Below are 16,516 nucleotides of genomic sequence, written 5' to 3'. Positions count from 1 at the left end.
TGCTGTTTACGGCCGGTCACACTTTCCGGCTTTCTCAGCGAAATGAAGCTAATTTCCCTATTTGCACCTGCGGCTTATATACTCACATGGCGGGGTGGCGCCGGCATTATGCAAATACTTCAATGCCAAATTAATTGGCGTTTTAGTAATAAACGAAGCAGATTGGTCTCTCTAAGCGAGTTCCCAATTCGTCGGTCACGACGTGACGTCTCCGTTCCCTTCCTTTAGGGAACGTGGGTTACATACGTAACCGAGATTTCAGTCAGGACCACTTAAGAATACCAAATTATATAATATATTTATATATTATAACAAATATCTGAATTTGGCCAAAGGCTGAGGAATCAAGGGGCTCGGTTGTCATACTGCACCTTTAAGATGCATCCTTTGCATATATCCCCCAGCCTGTCATAACCAACATTTTAGTATGCTACAAATAAAATAATTAAAAAGGGGTGCAATGGTTGTGAAAACTGAGATATTGGAGGTGAAGGGGAGGTGGTGGGTGAAATTGTCTGTGCGACAGAGTAGCTACAGAGCGTCTGATTGACTGCTTAAATACTGTTGATTAAAGCAGGTGAGAGTGATTAAGCAGCTGAGCGTCAGCTGGAGTTGTTAGCGATCAGTGGTCTGCCTGAACTACGCTTGAATTCCATCCGGTCACTCAAGCTATATTTCAGTCAGGACCACTTAAGAATACCAAATTATATAATATATTTATATATTATAACAAATATCTGAATTTGGCCAAAGGCTGAGGAATCAAGGGGCTCGGTTGTCATACTGCACCTTTAAGATGCATCCTTTGCATATATCCCCCAAACACAACAACGTAGTTGATTGCATAACTTTTAGAGACTGCTTGTCTCGGAGTACGCGGCTCCTGCATGTTGGGTAGCATACCTCAAAAGGGAACGCGGTTCCCTGATATTCATCAGATTTGGAACAGGCAGGTTCAGAGGAGAGAAATAAAATGAAGGACAGCTGAGGTTGACATTAGTTAATCATTAATTAACGGACCCCCAACACAAGATACGCGTGCAAGATGTTTCTTACATCTTGGCATTGTTGGAGACTTTTAACGTGACATTCACCCTTCTCAATGAGCAGTTACCGCTGCTTCTGTGGGCTCCACCCCCGACCCAAAGCATTCACAGGCGGTCTAGTCCTTGCGCAGCAGAGCAGAGTCTCTCTCCCAGTTGCAATCAGGGCAGGAGAAGTGGTTATCTATCCGCGTCCAGACGGCATAATCGTGCATGCGGGAAGCCGGAGCAGGCGGATCCCGCGATGGCTTACATTAATGGCGAGATATAAATATAAAATGGTCTTTGAATAAAATGAATCACTGTACATAAAATAAATGTACTTGAGGGAGCTGAGCAGCAGCGCATTTAGAACAGACAAACTGTACGAGGCTGACGCGTTAATGGGCTATTTACCTACAAAACAACGTTTCCCATCATTTATCAGTGTATGTTTGAAACTGGACTGTTTGGCCATATAAACATGAAGATACACACATTTCGTTTTATGAGAACATAAGCAGATAAACAAACGAGAAAACATTTCCAAGCATTCATGTGTCTTAAAATAACATTTTTGACAGTTCAGAGAGAAAGAGAAACGTGAAATAATGTAGTAATCCAGTGTAGTAAAAATGCAAATGTGACGTGATGACGTCACTGTTATGCAAATGATGCAATGACGTAATCTAGCGACATTTAGCGACTTTCCAAGCAAGCTTTAGCTACTTTCCATTGAAAATAGTTGGCAACACTGGTTTCTTATGCTTTACATGCTTGTTGAAGATGCATAAGCGACTGCCTTCGGGACGTTAAATCAAGTATAAGACACGAAATGCTGTAAAACTATAACTGTCGAATTTAAAACAACATATATACACTGACACTGCAAGGTGACCTGAACGATTTTATATCGAAATGAATTGGAACGAATGACGGACATACTCCTTGCTTGTAGTCACATTGGTCTAACGTTACTGACCTACTGCTGTAAATACGTAAATGTAAATATGGTAAAACTGCTAAATATTGCATGAAATGCTGTTAATAGAACATCCTGCTATACTGTTGATAAGAAAGTTATTGTTTACAGTGACATAGCGATTTTAGACTATTTGAGCGACAAAGATACTAAAGTTAACTTTTTCCAGTGCGCATACGTGCACAAACTCAAAGCTCACGCACTGAAAAGCGCGTTCAAAGATCACGGAAACATAAGTTTTTTGGGCTTGACAGGAGATATACGCACAAATTATCTTAATACCTGTACGGAATGGATGTCTTCCGGCACTTCCACAGAGAGTATTGCAACATCTTCCGAATCCGAGCAAGCCATGGTAACGCCGGAAAGGGTAAGGAATAAAATTATATCAATCGCATGAGTACTGCTCAGTCTACAATCTGCTATGCAATTGTCTGTGCGACAGAGTAGCTACAGAGCGTCTGATTGACTGCTTAAATACTGTTGATTAAAGCAGGTGAGAGTGATTAAGCAGCTGAGCGTCAGCTGGAGTTGTTAGCGATCAGTGGTCTGCCTGAACTACGCTTGAATTCCATCCGGTCACTCAAGCTATATGTCTTGTACAAAGAACTAATTGGCCAGCTATCTAGTGCATTGTGATTGGCCAAATATCTAAATTACGTAAATGAAAATGTGATGATCCTTACCATGTTTTAAAGATGAGCTCCCAAAGCAATATTTCATAATATTTACTACCTTATCAATAAAAGCCTTAATCTGACCCTGGAAAACACAAGATGGCTAAGCTGATCGGTCAATTCGCGATATAAGCAGAACATTTCAGATTGGTAAGGTAATGATACTAAACACTAAAACCATGTCTGCATTTGTGATCGTAGAAACGACAAACAAGCGCTACTCTGCACTGCGCAAAACTCGCGTTTGAAATGCCAGTAGGAAATTCTTTAAATATGAAAACATCGGCTACTTACAGCAGAACCAGAGTGAAGTTGCAAAGTTGGAATTACTCCACCTATGAGACAAAGCCTTTGTGTACATCCAGCCTTGTAACTCCCCCGTGTTTAGAAAGTAGTCATTTAAAAAATGTGCTCAAACTTTTAGTACCACATAATCAAACTGGCAGCACCCCACAAAAAAGGTTAAAAAAAGTAAAAATTGTAAACAGTTTTTTTAATCTAAACTTTTAAAACAATGTGTTAAATAAAACCAGTTGATGTAGATAAAATGAATTATATTTTACCTGAGGAATGACTCTGTACAGTGAACCAGCTGAATGTCCAGCCTGTAGATGATTTTATAACCTCACACATCAGAGTCACTGAATCTCCTTCAGTCAACCACTGCTGTGGAGAAACACTTAAAACTGGCTTGGGTTTATCTGAAAGTGATCAATCTCTCATGAATAACATGTTACACTTCATCTCTTCACACTAATAATGATGAACAAACATATAAACTCACCTGATGATACAGTCAGTGTAACAGCATCACTCTTCTTAGTCTTTTGTTCACGTATCTTTCCTCTACAGGTGTATTTATCACTGTCAGTGTGTTCAATGTTGTTGATTTTACACTCTTGTGTGTTGCATTGTGTGATTATATTTCTGTTATTTGTCTTCTCTACAGTCCAACTGTATGTCCACTCAGTGTCTCCTGTATCCTGTATGTCACATCTCAGAGTAACAGTTTCTCCTCTGAACAGCTGTGTGTCAGGCTTAACACTCACTACAGGTTTAAGATTTTCTGTGCAAACACAATTTATAGTAGTGACATTTTTAAATTAAACAAATTCATACAATGTTTAGCATATTTAAACACTTGATCTGATTAACAAACAATTAACATGTAAATAGACCTATAGTCTACTATAAAGCAAAACCTTTCCAGTTGACTAATAAAGGGTTGTAAAAATTAACCATAACTTTTAGTACAAAAATGTATTTTCTCTGTAGAAACAAAAGGAAGAATTTTTGAAAAATGTACTGGCAAATTTTTATATGCTATGCAGCTCCAACCTACACAAAAACTAACATGCAATCATAAAAATGAGTCCATACAATAAATACAAATTTTCTCCAGTCATTCGTCAACATGTCTTTGTTGTGTTAATTGGAATAAAGTTACAGGTTTTAAATTACAAACAGCAAATGATGATGTTATATTTGGCCTAAATCAGAAAAGTGATGAGAAACATATGGTGGAAAAAAACATGTTTCTAAATGGTCTATAATAGGTATACAAATATAGTGTAGTATTATGTACAGTTTATTTATTCAAGACATTATCATTTGTAAATTAATTATTTACTTTTAACCATTCTCGGCTGCTTTGTATAAGTGTAAATATGTGATTAAATAAATAAATCAAAAGTGACTTACTTGCAGTTTGTTTAGAGTGGATGTTTGAAATCAACACTGTAAAGAAAAAAAAGAAAGAAAGAGAACAGAATATTATTATAACATTAATCCTTAAAATATCAAAAACTTTCATCTGAGAAATCCTGCACTCATGTTCATGACTGTGAGGATTGGAGGATGTTTCTGGATGTCAGTGTTAAAAGATGCTCTGTGTACAGTCAGATTGTGTAGTTAACAGCATTTAAAGGTGCCCTTCCTCTGGCGTTTTTATTGTTTTAGACTGTTGTCTGAGGTCTACTCATGACGTTTGCATGGTTTTTACATCCAAAAACATCAAAAGCAATAAGTAATAGGCTATTTTGTACCCTGATTTTGAGGCTGGTTAGAGAAATGATCCGTTTTAATGGGCGGGCTGCATTGACGACTTGGAAGTAAACGCCCACTGCTATGATTGGATAACAGTTTTCCGTTCAAACTAACTTTCAATTTAATCTCATGTGTAATCAGTTTAATGTTAAGTGAGTGTCTTAAGACACAGTGTCTTTCTTACACTAGGCTTGCCGCGATAGTCGGTGAAACGGTGATAACCGGTGCTTCAGCCTCTCACCGGTTATATCACTTGCCCACCGCGACACCGTCTTTCACCGTCGTTTTGATATTTTCGTGTAATTAAATCATTTAGTTTCGTTAGATAGAGCAAACACTTACAACTGAATGTGTCTGTTGTCTGAATTCGGCGGGGCTGAACGCGCGTCACGTCACAGAGCAGCCGCAGGTGTCAGGTTTAATTTATTTCTGTCAGAGTTTGCAAGGCGAGCTGACTGACCAGATGATGACAGAAGCCGCGTGCTTTGCTCGTTTTTGTTATAATATACATATATGATGTTTAATATAAGCGAGATCGTTTTGTTGTTGTGTTTTTCGTCAAGAAAATTATTAAACCCATCATTCAAGCAGCGCTTTTATGGAGAAGTAGCCGGTTGCTCTGCTTGGGACTTGCGGGTTCTGTGAGAATTACCTGCGCACATTGACTCAAGCACTTAAGTAAACCAGCTGTTGCACTCACATTGCACGCAAATTCATAGGCGATTTAACGCAGCTTACGCAAGCGATGCATTTAAACAGTTGCGTAATTCAAAAGTGAAAGTAAAATGTGCACGTCTGCATGCGCATTTATAAGCCCCTCCCACTCGGTGATACCGGGATCACAGAGTTTGTGACGCGCTGATTAACCGGTGGGAAAATTAGGTCACCGCGGCAACCCTATCTTACACACGCATATGTCACCGGGTGACTATGATAGGGCGGAACCAAAAGTGGCGGAGAAAGGTTCCGCCTGAAGATGGTTTCCGCCCGGGCACGATTTTTAAAAGCACCTTTCACTTTCTAGTCTCCCGAGTGACACAAATTAAGAGTAAACGAGCAACAGGTGTGGGGAATGAAGCTGGCAATCCACGATTGGAGGAGGGAGTAAAGAGCAGGCACATAAAAAGGCCAAAAGAAGCACAAAGCGGGAGTTGTTTTTCGGGCACGAGCTCCTTTTTGTTGCCTAGGGCAGACCCAATCACACGCTCCGTCCTTGGAAGAGCCGAAGGGGCGCCGTTGATCCACGGAGCGCTTACAGCGAGAGGAAAGAGTGCGGCAGCCAGGAGAGGCGAAAAGGACGGAGCTGTGAGATTTAAAGGAGCACTGCACCGGAGTGTGTTTCTTAAGGAGCTTGTTGGTGTGCGTGAAGCGCTGTGTTGTGGTCGTTTGGTGCGTTGCCTGTGGCTGTCTAAACTCTCTCTCTCTCAGGGAAGTTGCATGGGTGTGAAGACATCGTGAACCTTAAAGGTTGGAAAGTGAATGGAACACATTGTAAACTGAGACAAAGTGAACAAGAGTGGAAAACGGCGTTGATGTGAGTACCAAGACTAAATTGGAAACGTATTGTATACTGACCTGCCTTTATGTTAGATACCTCCAGGAGAAGGAGGGCCCTACCCCTAAGATAGCGTGGTGGGTGAGCCGAAGGAACACATATCGAAGCAGTCACAACGACGACACTACCACCTAGGCCGTATTACTCATCGCCCGGTCCGATCAGAGCGAAGTGGAGGAAGACGGGCGTCCTTTGTGTACACTGGAGTGTGGTGGGTGAGTCCTTGTGCTGTGGGAAATTTCACTCTTGATGTGGTGCTGTGTACTGCTGTGTAGTGCTGTGTGTCTTGTCTTGATGCTTACCCCATCTGACACATCGCAAATCGTCGTAAGTCCGCCACCTTTGTTAAATTTGAATACCAACCATTTTAAGCTGTTAATTGACAGAGACTGAGAACGCACTGTACTCGATCGACACGTGGGGAGCACCACGAGAAGGAATTGAACGAAACCTGTACCTACGGTACGCTGTGTCCAGCAGAGAGGTGAGAGCCATCCAAGTTGAATTAACTGCGCCTTTGTGTCCCAGTCGTTACCTGTGAGGAGAGAAGGAGAGAGAGTGAATAACACGAGGAGGAAACGAGTGAAACCTGTACTGACGGTACGCTGTGTCCAGCAGAGAGGTTAGAGTCATTCAAAGTGAATTAACTGCGCCTTTGTGTCCCAGTCATTACCTGTGGGGAGAGAAAGAGAGAGAGTGAATAACACGAGAAGGAACCGAGTGAAACCTGTACTTACGGTACGCTGTGGCCAGCAGAGAGCTGCTGCCTGTGGAGAAACAGAGAGGAAGAGTGAGCACCACGAAGACGAGCCGTGGGGATCCTGTAACTTACCGTGAGCTGTGCCAGCGAAGAGCCGCTGTCTGTGGAGGAATAGAGAGGAAGAGTGAGCGACACGACAAAGAACTGTGCGAGCACGAGGGAGAAGTCCCCGTAAAGAAAGCCAAGGTACGCAAAAAGGACATTACTTCCAACACCCACATTGTTTTGATTTCTGCCTCCAGGAGGAAGAAGGAGGGCGCCACGGACAGCCAAGGCCAGGCAGGAGCCTGAGTCCCACACCCTGGCCTATAGTGCCCTGGACCCCCGTTGCCCCCCCTTACTCCCTGTCATTCTCTTGGCCGTGGCCCACCTGGAGGGCAGAGCCAGATATTAGTTTTAATTCCCCCCTTTCCCCATTTCCCAAGTACATTTTAAATATTTAATAAATAAAGATTATTTTATACTTACCTGTCCTCGTTGTTGTCTGGTCATCGGGTTGGCTTTGGGGACCTCCTCGAGGTGGAAGTTGAAAAGGGGCGTGGCTTAGCCTAGTAGCAGCCAGCCCCTGGGTGTGACACATATTTTATCATAAACCCTTTTGACACACACACGCCTGTCTTTTATCGTAAACCCACGCACAAAAACACACACACACAAACGTACACGTACACGTGTCTTTTATCGTAAACCTTTTCGATGTGCGTGTAGCAGCACACACACACACACACGTCTTTTACATAAACCCTTCGACGCGTGTGTAACGAATGCACAAACACACACATGTGTTTTTTATCACATTCAATGGCCGCAACTGATAGTAACACGTAGTACTAAAGTGTTTTACTCACACAAACACGCGTGTTTTTTATCATAAACCCTTTCAAAGCATGTGCAGCATGAATTCGCGTCCCTCGGAAGAGAAAACACCGGCCGCCACTGTGACACATAGTACTAAAGTGTTTTACTTCCACAAACTCGCGTGTCTTTTGTCATAAACCCTTTCAAAGCGTGTGCAGCATGAATTCGCGTCCCTCGGAAGAGAAAACACCGGCCACCACAGTGACACATAGTACTAAAGCGTTTTACTCACATAAGCTGCGCCACCATTACGTCCGGATCCAATATTGATAGAGGAGCATTGCTTTTTAATCGCAGTCTCTCTTCAAATCCAGCGTTCTTCTGAACATCCAAACATGTAGCAACTGTTATGATTCCCTCGTTTAATAGAAATGATGTCTCGACGAAAAACAATGGCCCGAATACGGTTAACGTTTAGCCATCCTTGCAGTAACTTGTTATGAAAACTAACTCAACTACAGGTAATATGTGGGCGCGGTCTCAAGTTGAAGAGCTCATGAATATTAATGACCTCGATCAGTTCCACGTCACACTGATAAGCTTTTCAAACTGACCTGATTTCTCCGCTTCTTTCTTTTCAGTGGCTAGAGCTGACAGAGGAGGTGGAAGTTAATTTTCACATTCACGACACAACACAAACACATATGGACCTAACACATATAAAAAAATACAAGTAAAAACGGTTTTATGTGGAAGGGCCTCTTTAAGAGTGTCATGAAATAATCATGACCATTCAAATCATAACATAAAAACAGGCTTTAATAGTGCATTGTGTAACTTTTAGAAGGATCTCATGACAAAAATGCAATATAATATATATAACTATAGAATTAATGGTGTATAATGAAAATATATGTTTTTATTACCGTAGAATAATCCGTTTTTATCTATATACATCACGGGTCCCCTTACATGAAAGTCGCCATCATATTACTGCAATAGCCTTAAATGGACACTGTAAAAAATTAGCTGTAATTATGCAGCTGGTTGCCAGTAACTTACCGTAGAAGATAAAGACTGAAAATGTTTCATGTTCATTTACAAACTGTTGCCAGTAATTAACATAAATGTAAAATCTACATTATAAAACGGGCAGTTCTGGTTCTTCATTCTGATTGGTTGAAACGCGTTCTAAGCCGTGATAAAATAGCCCGGTAACCTCACGGTTCAGACCACATTACATAAGTATCACTGCGCCACTATTGCTGTGTAGCCTACTGAATTATGAAAATAAACACCACAGTCTTTAATCATATTTTTAATTTGTCTACAATTGCACAATTAATGGCAATATCCAGATAAATGTCAATAAATATTGTTGAGTCATTTCGTCGATAAAGAGAAAACGTTGTCTGAGGAGTTTATAACTGAAGTTCATACGTCCACTTTTATCCACTGGGTGGCGATCTTACCCAACTTAAACACTGACGCATTCACTGAAAACACCGTGTAGTACTGTTCATGGCTCTAAATCTGATTTCTTACTAAAGTTCTTCACAAAAATGGAATTATCTCCGCTTTTAGCTAAAAAATTTGAGAGGTGATAAAAGAACAAATGAAGGTAGGATGAAACGTTTTTTTGTTTGAAAGCGGATGGTCTGTTCTTCCATTTGATATTTTATGTTAATTTAAAGAAGATAATTTATCTGCAAGGCATTAAACTAAAACTGGGTGGCAACTTAAAAAAAAAAAAACGCTGATGGGGAAAGAGTTCAGCATGCTTCCTTCCACGCATATTTGATCATCACTTCAACAGTTGCACAATATAAATGTTAATGTATAAATAAGATGAATGGTGATTTATAAAATAAACATCACAGTCTTTAATCATATTTTTATTGTGTCTTTGCTGCGTCTCTGTTGGTTGGGAACTGCGCTCTGTTTCAGTCACACTTGATTTTGAGGAACTATTTTGTTTGGCGGAAGAGTAATATTTGTACTAATATAATTAGAACTTATTTGTGTTTTATTTTATAAAATCACGCTAACGTTATGCATATGAAGTAACCGTTTTATAAACGCAATAAACCCCTCGAAGCGTTGGGTTACCAGTGCATTTTATAACAGCTAAGGGGGTTTTAGGCACTCCGCTTCGCGTCGTGCCTAACAACGCCCTTTAGCTGTTATAAAATGTACTGGTAACCCACTGCTTCTTGGGGTTTATTGCTTTATTAAATTACCGGCAGCTAGTTGCCAGTAATACTGTAATTTCTACAGAATTTTTTTACAGTGTGATCTATAGAGTGCATTTCATCCCTACGTCGTCTCAGATGATGACATCTCCTGTAGTGGCTACTATGCATTTTGAAATAAAGGGGCGAGTTGTTGGTTGCAATTTGTAATCTCACCACTAGATGCCGCTTAAATTTACACAAATTACCTTTAAAGCTGCAATTTGTACCTTTCACCTCTCTATCACCATCTCTGTTTGAAAATTCAACAAAAAGCAATCTAACAGTTCAACCTTATAGATTTACAAGTTTACCACTGTTTATCATGTAAGATAAGGAAACAGCTTTAAACACAGATTAGCCTGTTTATGCTTATTAACAGATTTTTGATTATTTTTAAATAAAAAGTTATAGACAAAATAAATGAAACAAAATTACAGGACTGATTTTACACACGCACACAAACACACACGCACACTGAACAAACACACTGATATTCATCATTTACCAACAACACAACAGATGCACTTCTGTTTCATGACACATTTGACACACAACACTATCTGTACAATTAATGTCTCAAATGAACATCATGTAAGCTTATGCCAGTGATGTGCGGATCAATGTATAAACAACCCGACCAACGTTTTCAACTCGGACCGCATTTTTTTTACCTGACCCGCTTCCTGGCCCCCATTTTTTAAAAGTAGTAATTGTTTAAAGTATTTAATTGTAATCTTTATATTAAACGACCTGACCGACCGCGACCCAAATATCATAAAAAAATATAACAACAGATAAAAATAATAGTTTAAGTAAGGGATAATGTAGAGGCAGCCGGTAGTTATTGGGAAATAAGCCCCGACAGTGTGATCAGGACCCGACGCGAAGCGGAGGGTCTTGTATCACACTGAAGGGGCTTATTTCCCAATAACTACCGGCTGCCTCTACATTATCCCGCTTATTACACGGCTACTTGCCACATAAGAAAAAAAACTGGACATGAATATGAATTTGAAACATTTTATTGGCATATTTGTTTTAAATTAACATTTTTTATCCTTCCGCGAAACTTTGCACAGATGCATAAAATGATCGCAATACCTTATTAAGATCCTCTGCTTCATACTTGTCTCCATTTTTTCTCTTTTAGCCAGTCTTTGAGAAGTTTTAATGCCCATTCTGTATTTTTTTGTTTGTTGGCTTCGTAGCTGTCATGCTCTATTTTGTCAAGTTCAGTCTCAGTAAGCTGTCTGTGTCTTGTCGTGGTTGTCGAGTGTTTGTCACAAGATGGCGCCAAACAGACAGTAATCTTTATTGATCTTTATTGGCGCGGAGCGATTTTACTCGTGCAAGTAGTCCGGCTATGCGTTATTATTTTGGAGCGGTTATTATTCGAAAAGAACGAACCTGCAAATGTCTCAACTGACCAATCAGAATCAAGCATTCCAGAGAGCCGTGTAATAATTAAAAATAATACCCTCAGGCTTTCGATTTACATTACCCTCGTGACCCCTGGAGTGATTATGGCATCATTTGCAGCAGATCAGTTTACAGCACCATGTTAAATATTCTAACATGTGGGCATAGGTAATTTTTATGCTTTAAGTTTATGCTATTATTTTAGTTAAAATTAAACTTGGTTAATATCAACCAAAGACAACGCAGGAAGGCCAGTAGAGAGGCCGTGGAGGAGAAGCAGCAGCAGCGCCATCAGAAAGGCCAGCTTTAAATAATCATGAATGAAGAAAAACTGAAAGGTAGCAGAGTTTTTTGATGTGTGTGACTGTGTTTAGACAATAACACTCACATTTGTTCAATTTTAGTATGTTGTAGTAATTAGATCCTGTTTGCTGAGCATTTAAAAGTATACAGAATACTTTCACATAACAAAATACCTTATTGCATAAGTAGGTGAACCTTTTCATACAACATTAATTTAGGAATAAAACAACATTCCTTTGTCATTAACTGCACATAATGATGTTGGTAGTGATAATGTTGCAAACGAGTTTCAAACAATCTTTTTTGCTTGCAAGTGTCATGTTTCGCGTGCTCTCTCTTTTGCGCCACATATCTGTGAGATATTGTACCTGCAGGTGGTACAATGGGTGGCGCCTGACACTCACTAAAGCAGAGTTTATTTATTACTACGGCTGGGGCGATAAACCGTGTGCACTTGTGCAGAAACTCAATATGCACCACAGAAGAAGTACCATTTACACACACACAGCTCCACAAAATTCCTATAATCATATTTACATTGCTGTTCATCAAACCTTTTTAGGTATTTTCATGATAATAAATAATAATTATACAGATTATGTGTAAAGAGTCCTGACTGTGTTTGCCCTGTGTTTCTGTCTGTTGTTTTCCCTCCTGTTCTATTGTAGCTCCGCCCCCTTGTTTGTTACCATGGACACTCATTGTTTCACTCATTACTAGTGATGGTAGTTTTCGAAGCACTGCTTCATGAGGCTTCGAAACATTTACGAATCTTTTGTTTCGAATCAGTGGTTCGGAACGTGTTTCAAACTGGCCCAAGTCACGTGATTTTACCAAACGAGGCTTCATTACGTCATAACTGTTTCGAAACGTTTCGAAAATCCGATGGTTCAACACTAGGGGGAGTTGATCACATGACCAGTGTCTAATATGTTTAGGTGAACACGGTTCAGTTTTATTATGCAAGTTCATAAAACATTTACCCTTCTGACTAATAACACTACCATTTTGTCTACTTTTTATTTATAGACAGATTTAAAGGCGCAAAAGAGGATGTTTCCGCCGACTGAGAATCAAAAGACCGTTACTGAGTTTTTTAAATAAGCGCATGCGTACGAACAGCCTCCCTCCTTCACAGCTCATTTCTAGGGAACGCCTTCCAAAACTCGTGCACGCGTGTTTGAACATGAGTGTTTGTTTATTACTGGCATATGCTGTGTCGCGTCAGTGGATTCATTATGTGAAATTATATGATAATAAAGTTATAAACACATAAGACGTAAAGTTAGATCAGTCGACGCTACTACCATTTCAACTAGCATGTAGCAGACTGGTCACTGCCTTACAACTACAGTACAAGAACAACGTCGATATACCTGAATAACAGTACAACAATAATTACATCCACAAAGAAAGAATAATCACTGTTACCTGTAGAGGAGAATTTTTGCGAACCGCGCGTCTGTCTTGACACCTCTCTGTTCCTTCATTGCTCTCCAGCGTTGAAATGTTTCTACAATAACGACTCTGGTTAGATTACGTTATTCTGACAATTTTCTCCTCTTCTCAGCGACTTAAAAAGTCTTTCTTTTACATCCTCCTTTGGGTTTCTTCTCTTCCATGGTGCAAATTCGAGGAGGAAAGTAGGAGCGATAATGAAAACAAACCGAAACTAAAGACGGAGTTTCATGCGCTATGCGCATGCGTCACTCGTGTAAAGTTACTGGAGCGTGCACGTCTATCACAAGGAACGTAATGGCAGTGATTGACAAGCCAGAGGGCCAATCGCTCATGCGATGATTACGTCAACGATTGGCTGATGTTTTTAAGGCCCTACCTTATGCACAGATGACATATATTAAATTTTTTACTTTCAGTGCACCTAATAAATAGTCTTTTATCATTTAGTAAAGGCAGTTTCAAGTAATATTGCAAAAATGTATTAAACAAACATCCTCTTTTCCACCTTTAATGGCAAAAATGTGCATAATTAAAAGGGTAGTTAGTTTTAATGATTTGTTTGCCCTAAATAAAACTAAAAACACATAATAGACTTTTAACTAGGGGTGGAACGGTACACAGAAGTCCCGGTTCGGTTCGTACCTCGGTTCAGGCGTCACGGTTCGATTCACTTTCGGTACAATGGAGGGAAAAGCAAAACAAAAATGAAGAAGGCATTTTTTTAGTACTTAAGATAATCTTAAAAACATAGGTGTCCTTATCAGTGTTATTTTGAGATGTCATGAATGTGAACTGAAATGCATTTAACATACTATCTCGTATTTCAAAAATGTATACCACTTTAAGTAATCTTGTACTCATCTTTCATACAAATATGGGTTCAAATGTATTACAAGTGTTACCTAAATACATTTTAAAATTACATTTTGGCCTTATTTCATATTAATGTACTAAAGAACAAAAAAATAGGCTTGTAGGATGAATTAATAGGTGTGTACGACTTCACGAGGCGCTGCAAGAAACGACAAGTGGATGACGTCAGAGTAACACGAGAGCGATTTGAAATCAGCCTCCTCCGCAAGATTTCTCGCGGTACTCTGACGCTGTTGGAGCTGCGTAAAGTTGAGCACACTTTAAAAAAGCAGCTGAACTCGACAGAACTGCGCCTTGTCCATTAGTTGTATATTAGCAGGACAATGTATCTCCTACTTCTTAGCATGCAAAATACAAAGTGTGGCGTGTGAGCTTACTGAAATGCATGTGTCTCATGGTGAATGCGTGAGACTTGAGAGCCCTGATTAGATGTATTTCCACTCAAATACCCAACAACTGCTGAACAACGCCGAAGCACAGTCCTTGTCTTTTCCACCACTCTCTCGCCTGTACTATTGTAACTGACTGGAAAACTGAAGTTTCGCCAAACTTGCGATCTTAAAGAGGCTGGCGGAGCTTGTGGAACACCACTTGCCATCCTCGCTATCGCTGCTCACTAACTGACTGGACCGGCGTCGACCTGAAAAAAAACTGCAGAGTGCCAGAATGTAGATGGGCTCTGATAGAGCGCATACATAGGCGGAGCTCGGCTGCATCGGCGCCAATCAGAGCTTCAGAGCTAAAGCGGGGCAACAGATTAGCTGTCCCTAAAGAACCTGCGTATCTAACAGTAGTTCCGCATTACATTAATTATTTTTGCACGCAAGTTTTTTTTATTTTCATACCGTGTATTCTCCGTTTAAATTCATGCACCGAACCTTGACCCCCGTACCGATTCGGTTCGAAACGAATACATGTACCGTTCCACCCCTACTTTTAACTATGTCTTAATTAAGTTAAATAATTTTTATTAATTTTTATTAATAATTTTTTTACTATTAAAGATCTTAAAACTGCATTTGGATCCTCATCTTGCCTTTGCTACATTCCAACCGTCACATTATGTTGTACGAGTGTTGGTTTTTAAAATGCATGTTAAAAATGACTCAAACTCATAGTGATTTTGGATTGATAAGGACTTCCTACTGAACAAAGAGCCGTAGTACTTGAAAGAGTTGTGCATTATATTGCCTTTGCAGTTCAGTATTAATACCAGAAAGGCATTATTTGTATGAATTGCAATTAATCATCCGAGCCCTATTAATTACACCATGTTTCAGCAAGGTAAATTGCATTTGTCAAGGTATTATTTTCACCAAATGGAGGAGAATATAAATAGGGGTGCTAATTATACACAGGTGAAGGCAATGGCATCCAATATTCCAATGATTCATCGGTAAACTAAATATAAAGTCTTCCAAAAATCTAAAAAATATCTAGATATAAATTTTTTATATCTCTGCAATCTTTAAGATGCACTCAACAATTATCTGTTTTATTTGACATAAATCTGAAGATACTCAGTGATGTCTCCATGTTAAGATCACATGAACAGCTGAATATTATCAAAGCAGATCTGTCACTGGTATTAATACAGTATGAATAGTGGAGATCGCAATGGTGAATATGGCTGCTTTAGTCCAGCCTTCCAGTACAAAGAGCAAATCGTCAACCGTTAAAGAATGACATCCTCAGAGGGAGGACTTTGCGCATGCGCAGTATCTGAAAGGTATTGCTTTAGCAAAACCTGGAGGAGTCACAAACATAGTGGCGCAGTGACACAACTTCCTTAAAAGACTTAAAAGAGTATGAAAGTCAAAGGACATTCATTATATCAGCCAAAACTAAAACATTAACACTTTAAAATACCACATAAAATATTCTGTCTTTGGTTATGATTTCTCATTTCTGCTGCAGATTGTTTCAAGACAAACATCTGAATGTAAATGTCACATGACTTATGATGTAGCGGATAATGATGTCATGGCAGCTCTTATTGGTCGATTCTTTGATGCTGCATTTAAAGAGACTGCATTTAGGTGCAATTTGTGTTGAATTTGAGAAACAAGGAACCACAGAACACAAAATCATCCCAACAACACAGGTTATAACCTACTTTATAAAAACAAATTATTATGCTAACCAAACAGAGGTGCAGACATTCAGGGCTAGGTCATGAGGACAAGACTACAACTGGACTACAAAACAAGATGGTGGAGGGACTGAAATAGACACGAAAACATAATGGAGGACAAGTATGCAGATGACACCACAGACCACATGTACAGTACTGGAGTTATGATCTCTATTCTCTACCACCAACTTAACAGAGCCATGATAACCCGATAACTATGACCCTTGGAGTTAACTGACACTGAAAACATTC

At 39.7% G+C, this 16,516-nt stretch overlaps 1 protein-coding gene across 1 annotated transcript in view; it reads right to left on the bottom strand.

Moving 5' to 3' along the window:
• The window catches only part of LOC129425551 (Fc receptor-like protein 5), a 199,026-nt gene that overhangs the window by 4,911 nt on the left and 177,599 nt on the right, over positions 1–16,516 (bottom strand). Inside the window, exon 16 of the mRNA XM_073856663.1 lies at positions 3,245–3,382. Within this exon, the coding sequence (XP_073712764.1) occupies positions 3,245–3,382 (138 nt within the window). The remainder of the gene's footprint in view (positions 1–3,244; positions 3,383–16,516) is intronic.

Source organism: Misgurnus anguillicaudatus, chromosome 19 (assembly GCF_027580225.2).
Source record: "Misgurnus anguillicaudatus chromosome 19, ASM2758022v2, whole genome shotgun sequence".
Classification (NCBI taxonomy): domain Eukaryota; kingdom Metazoa; phylum Chordata; class Actinopteri; order Cypriniformes; family Cobitidae; genus Misgurnus; species Misgurnus anguillicaudatus.
This window is presented reverse-complemented; position numbering and strand designations above follow the sequence as displayed.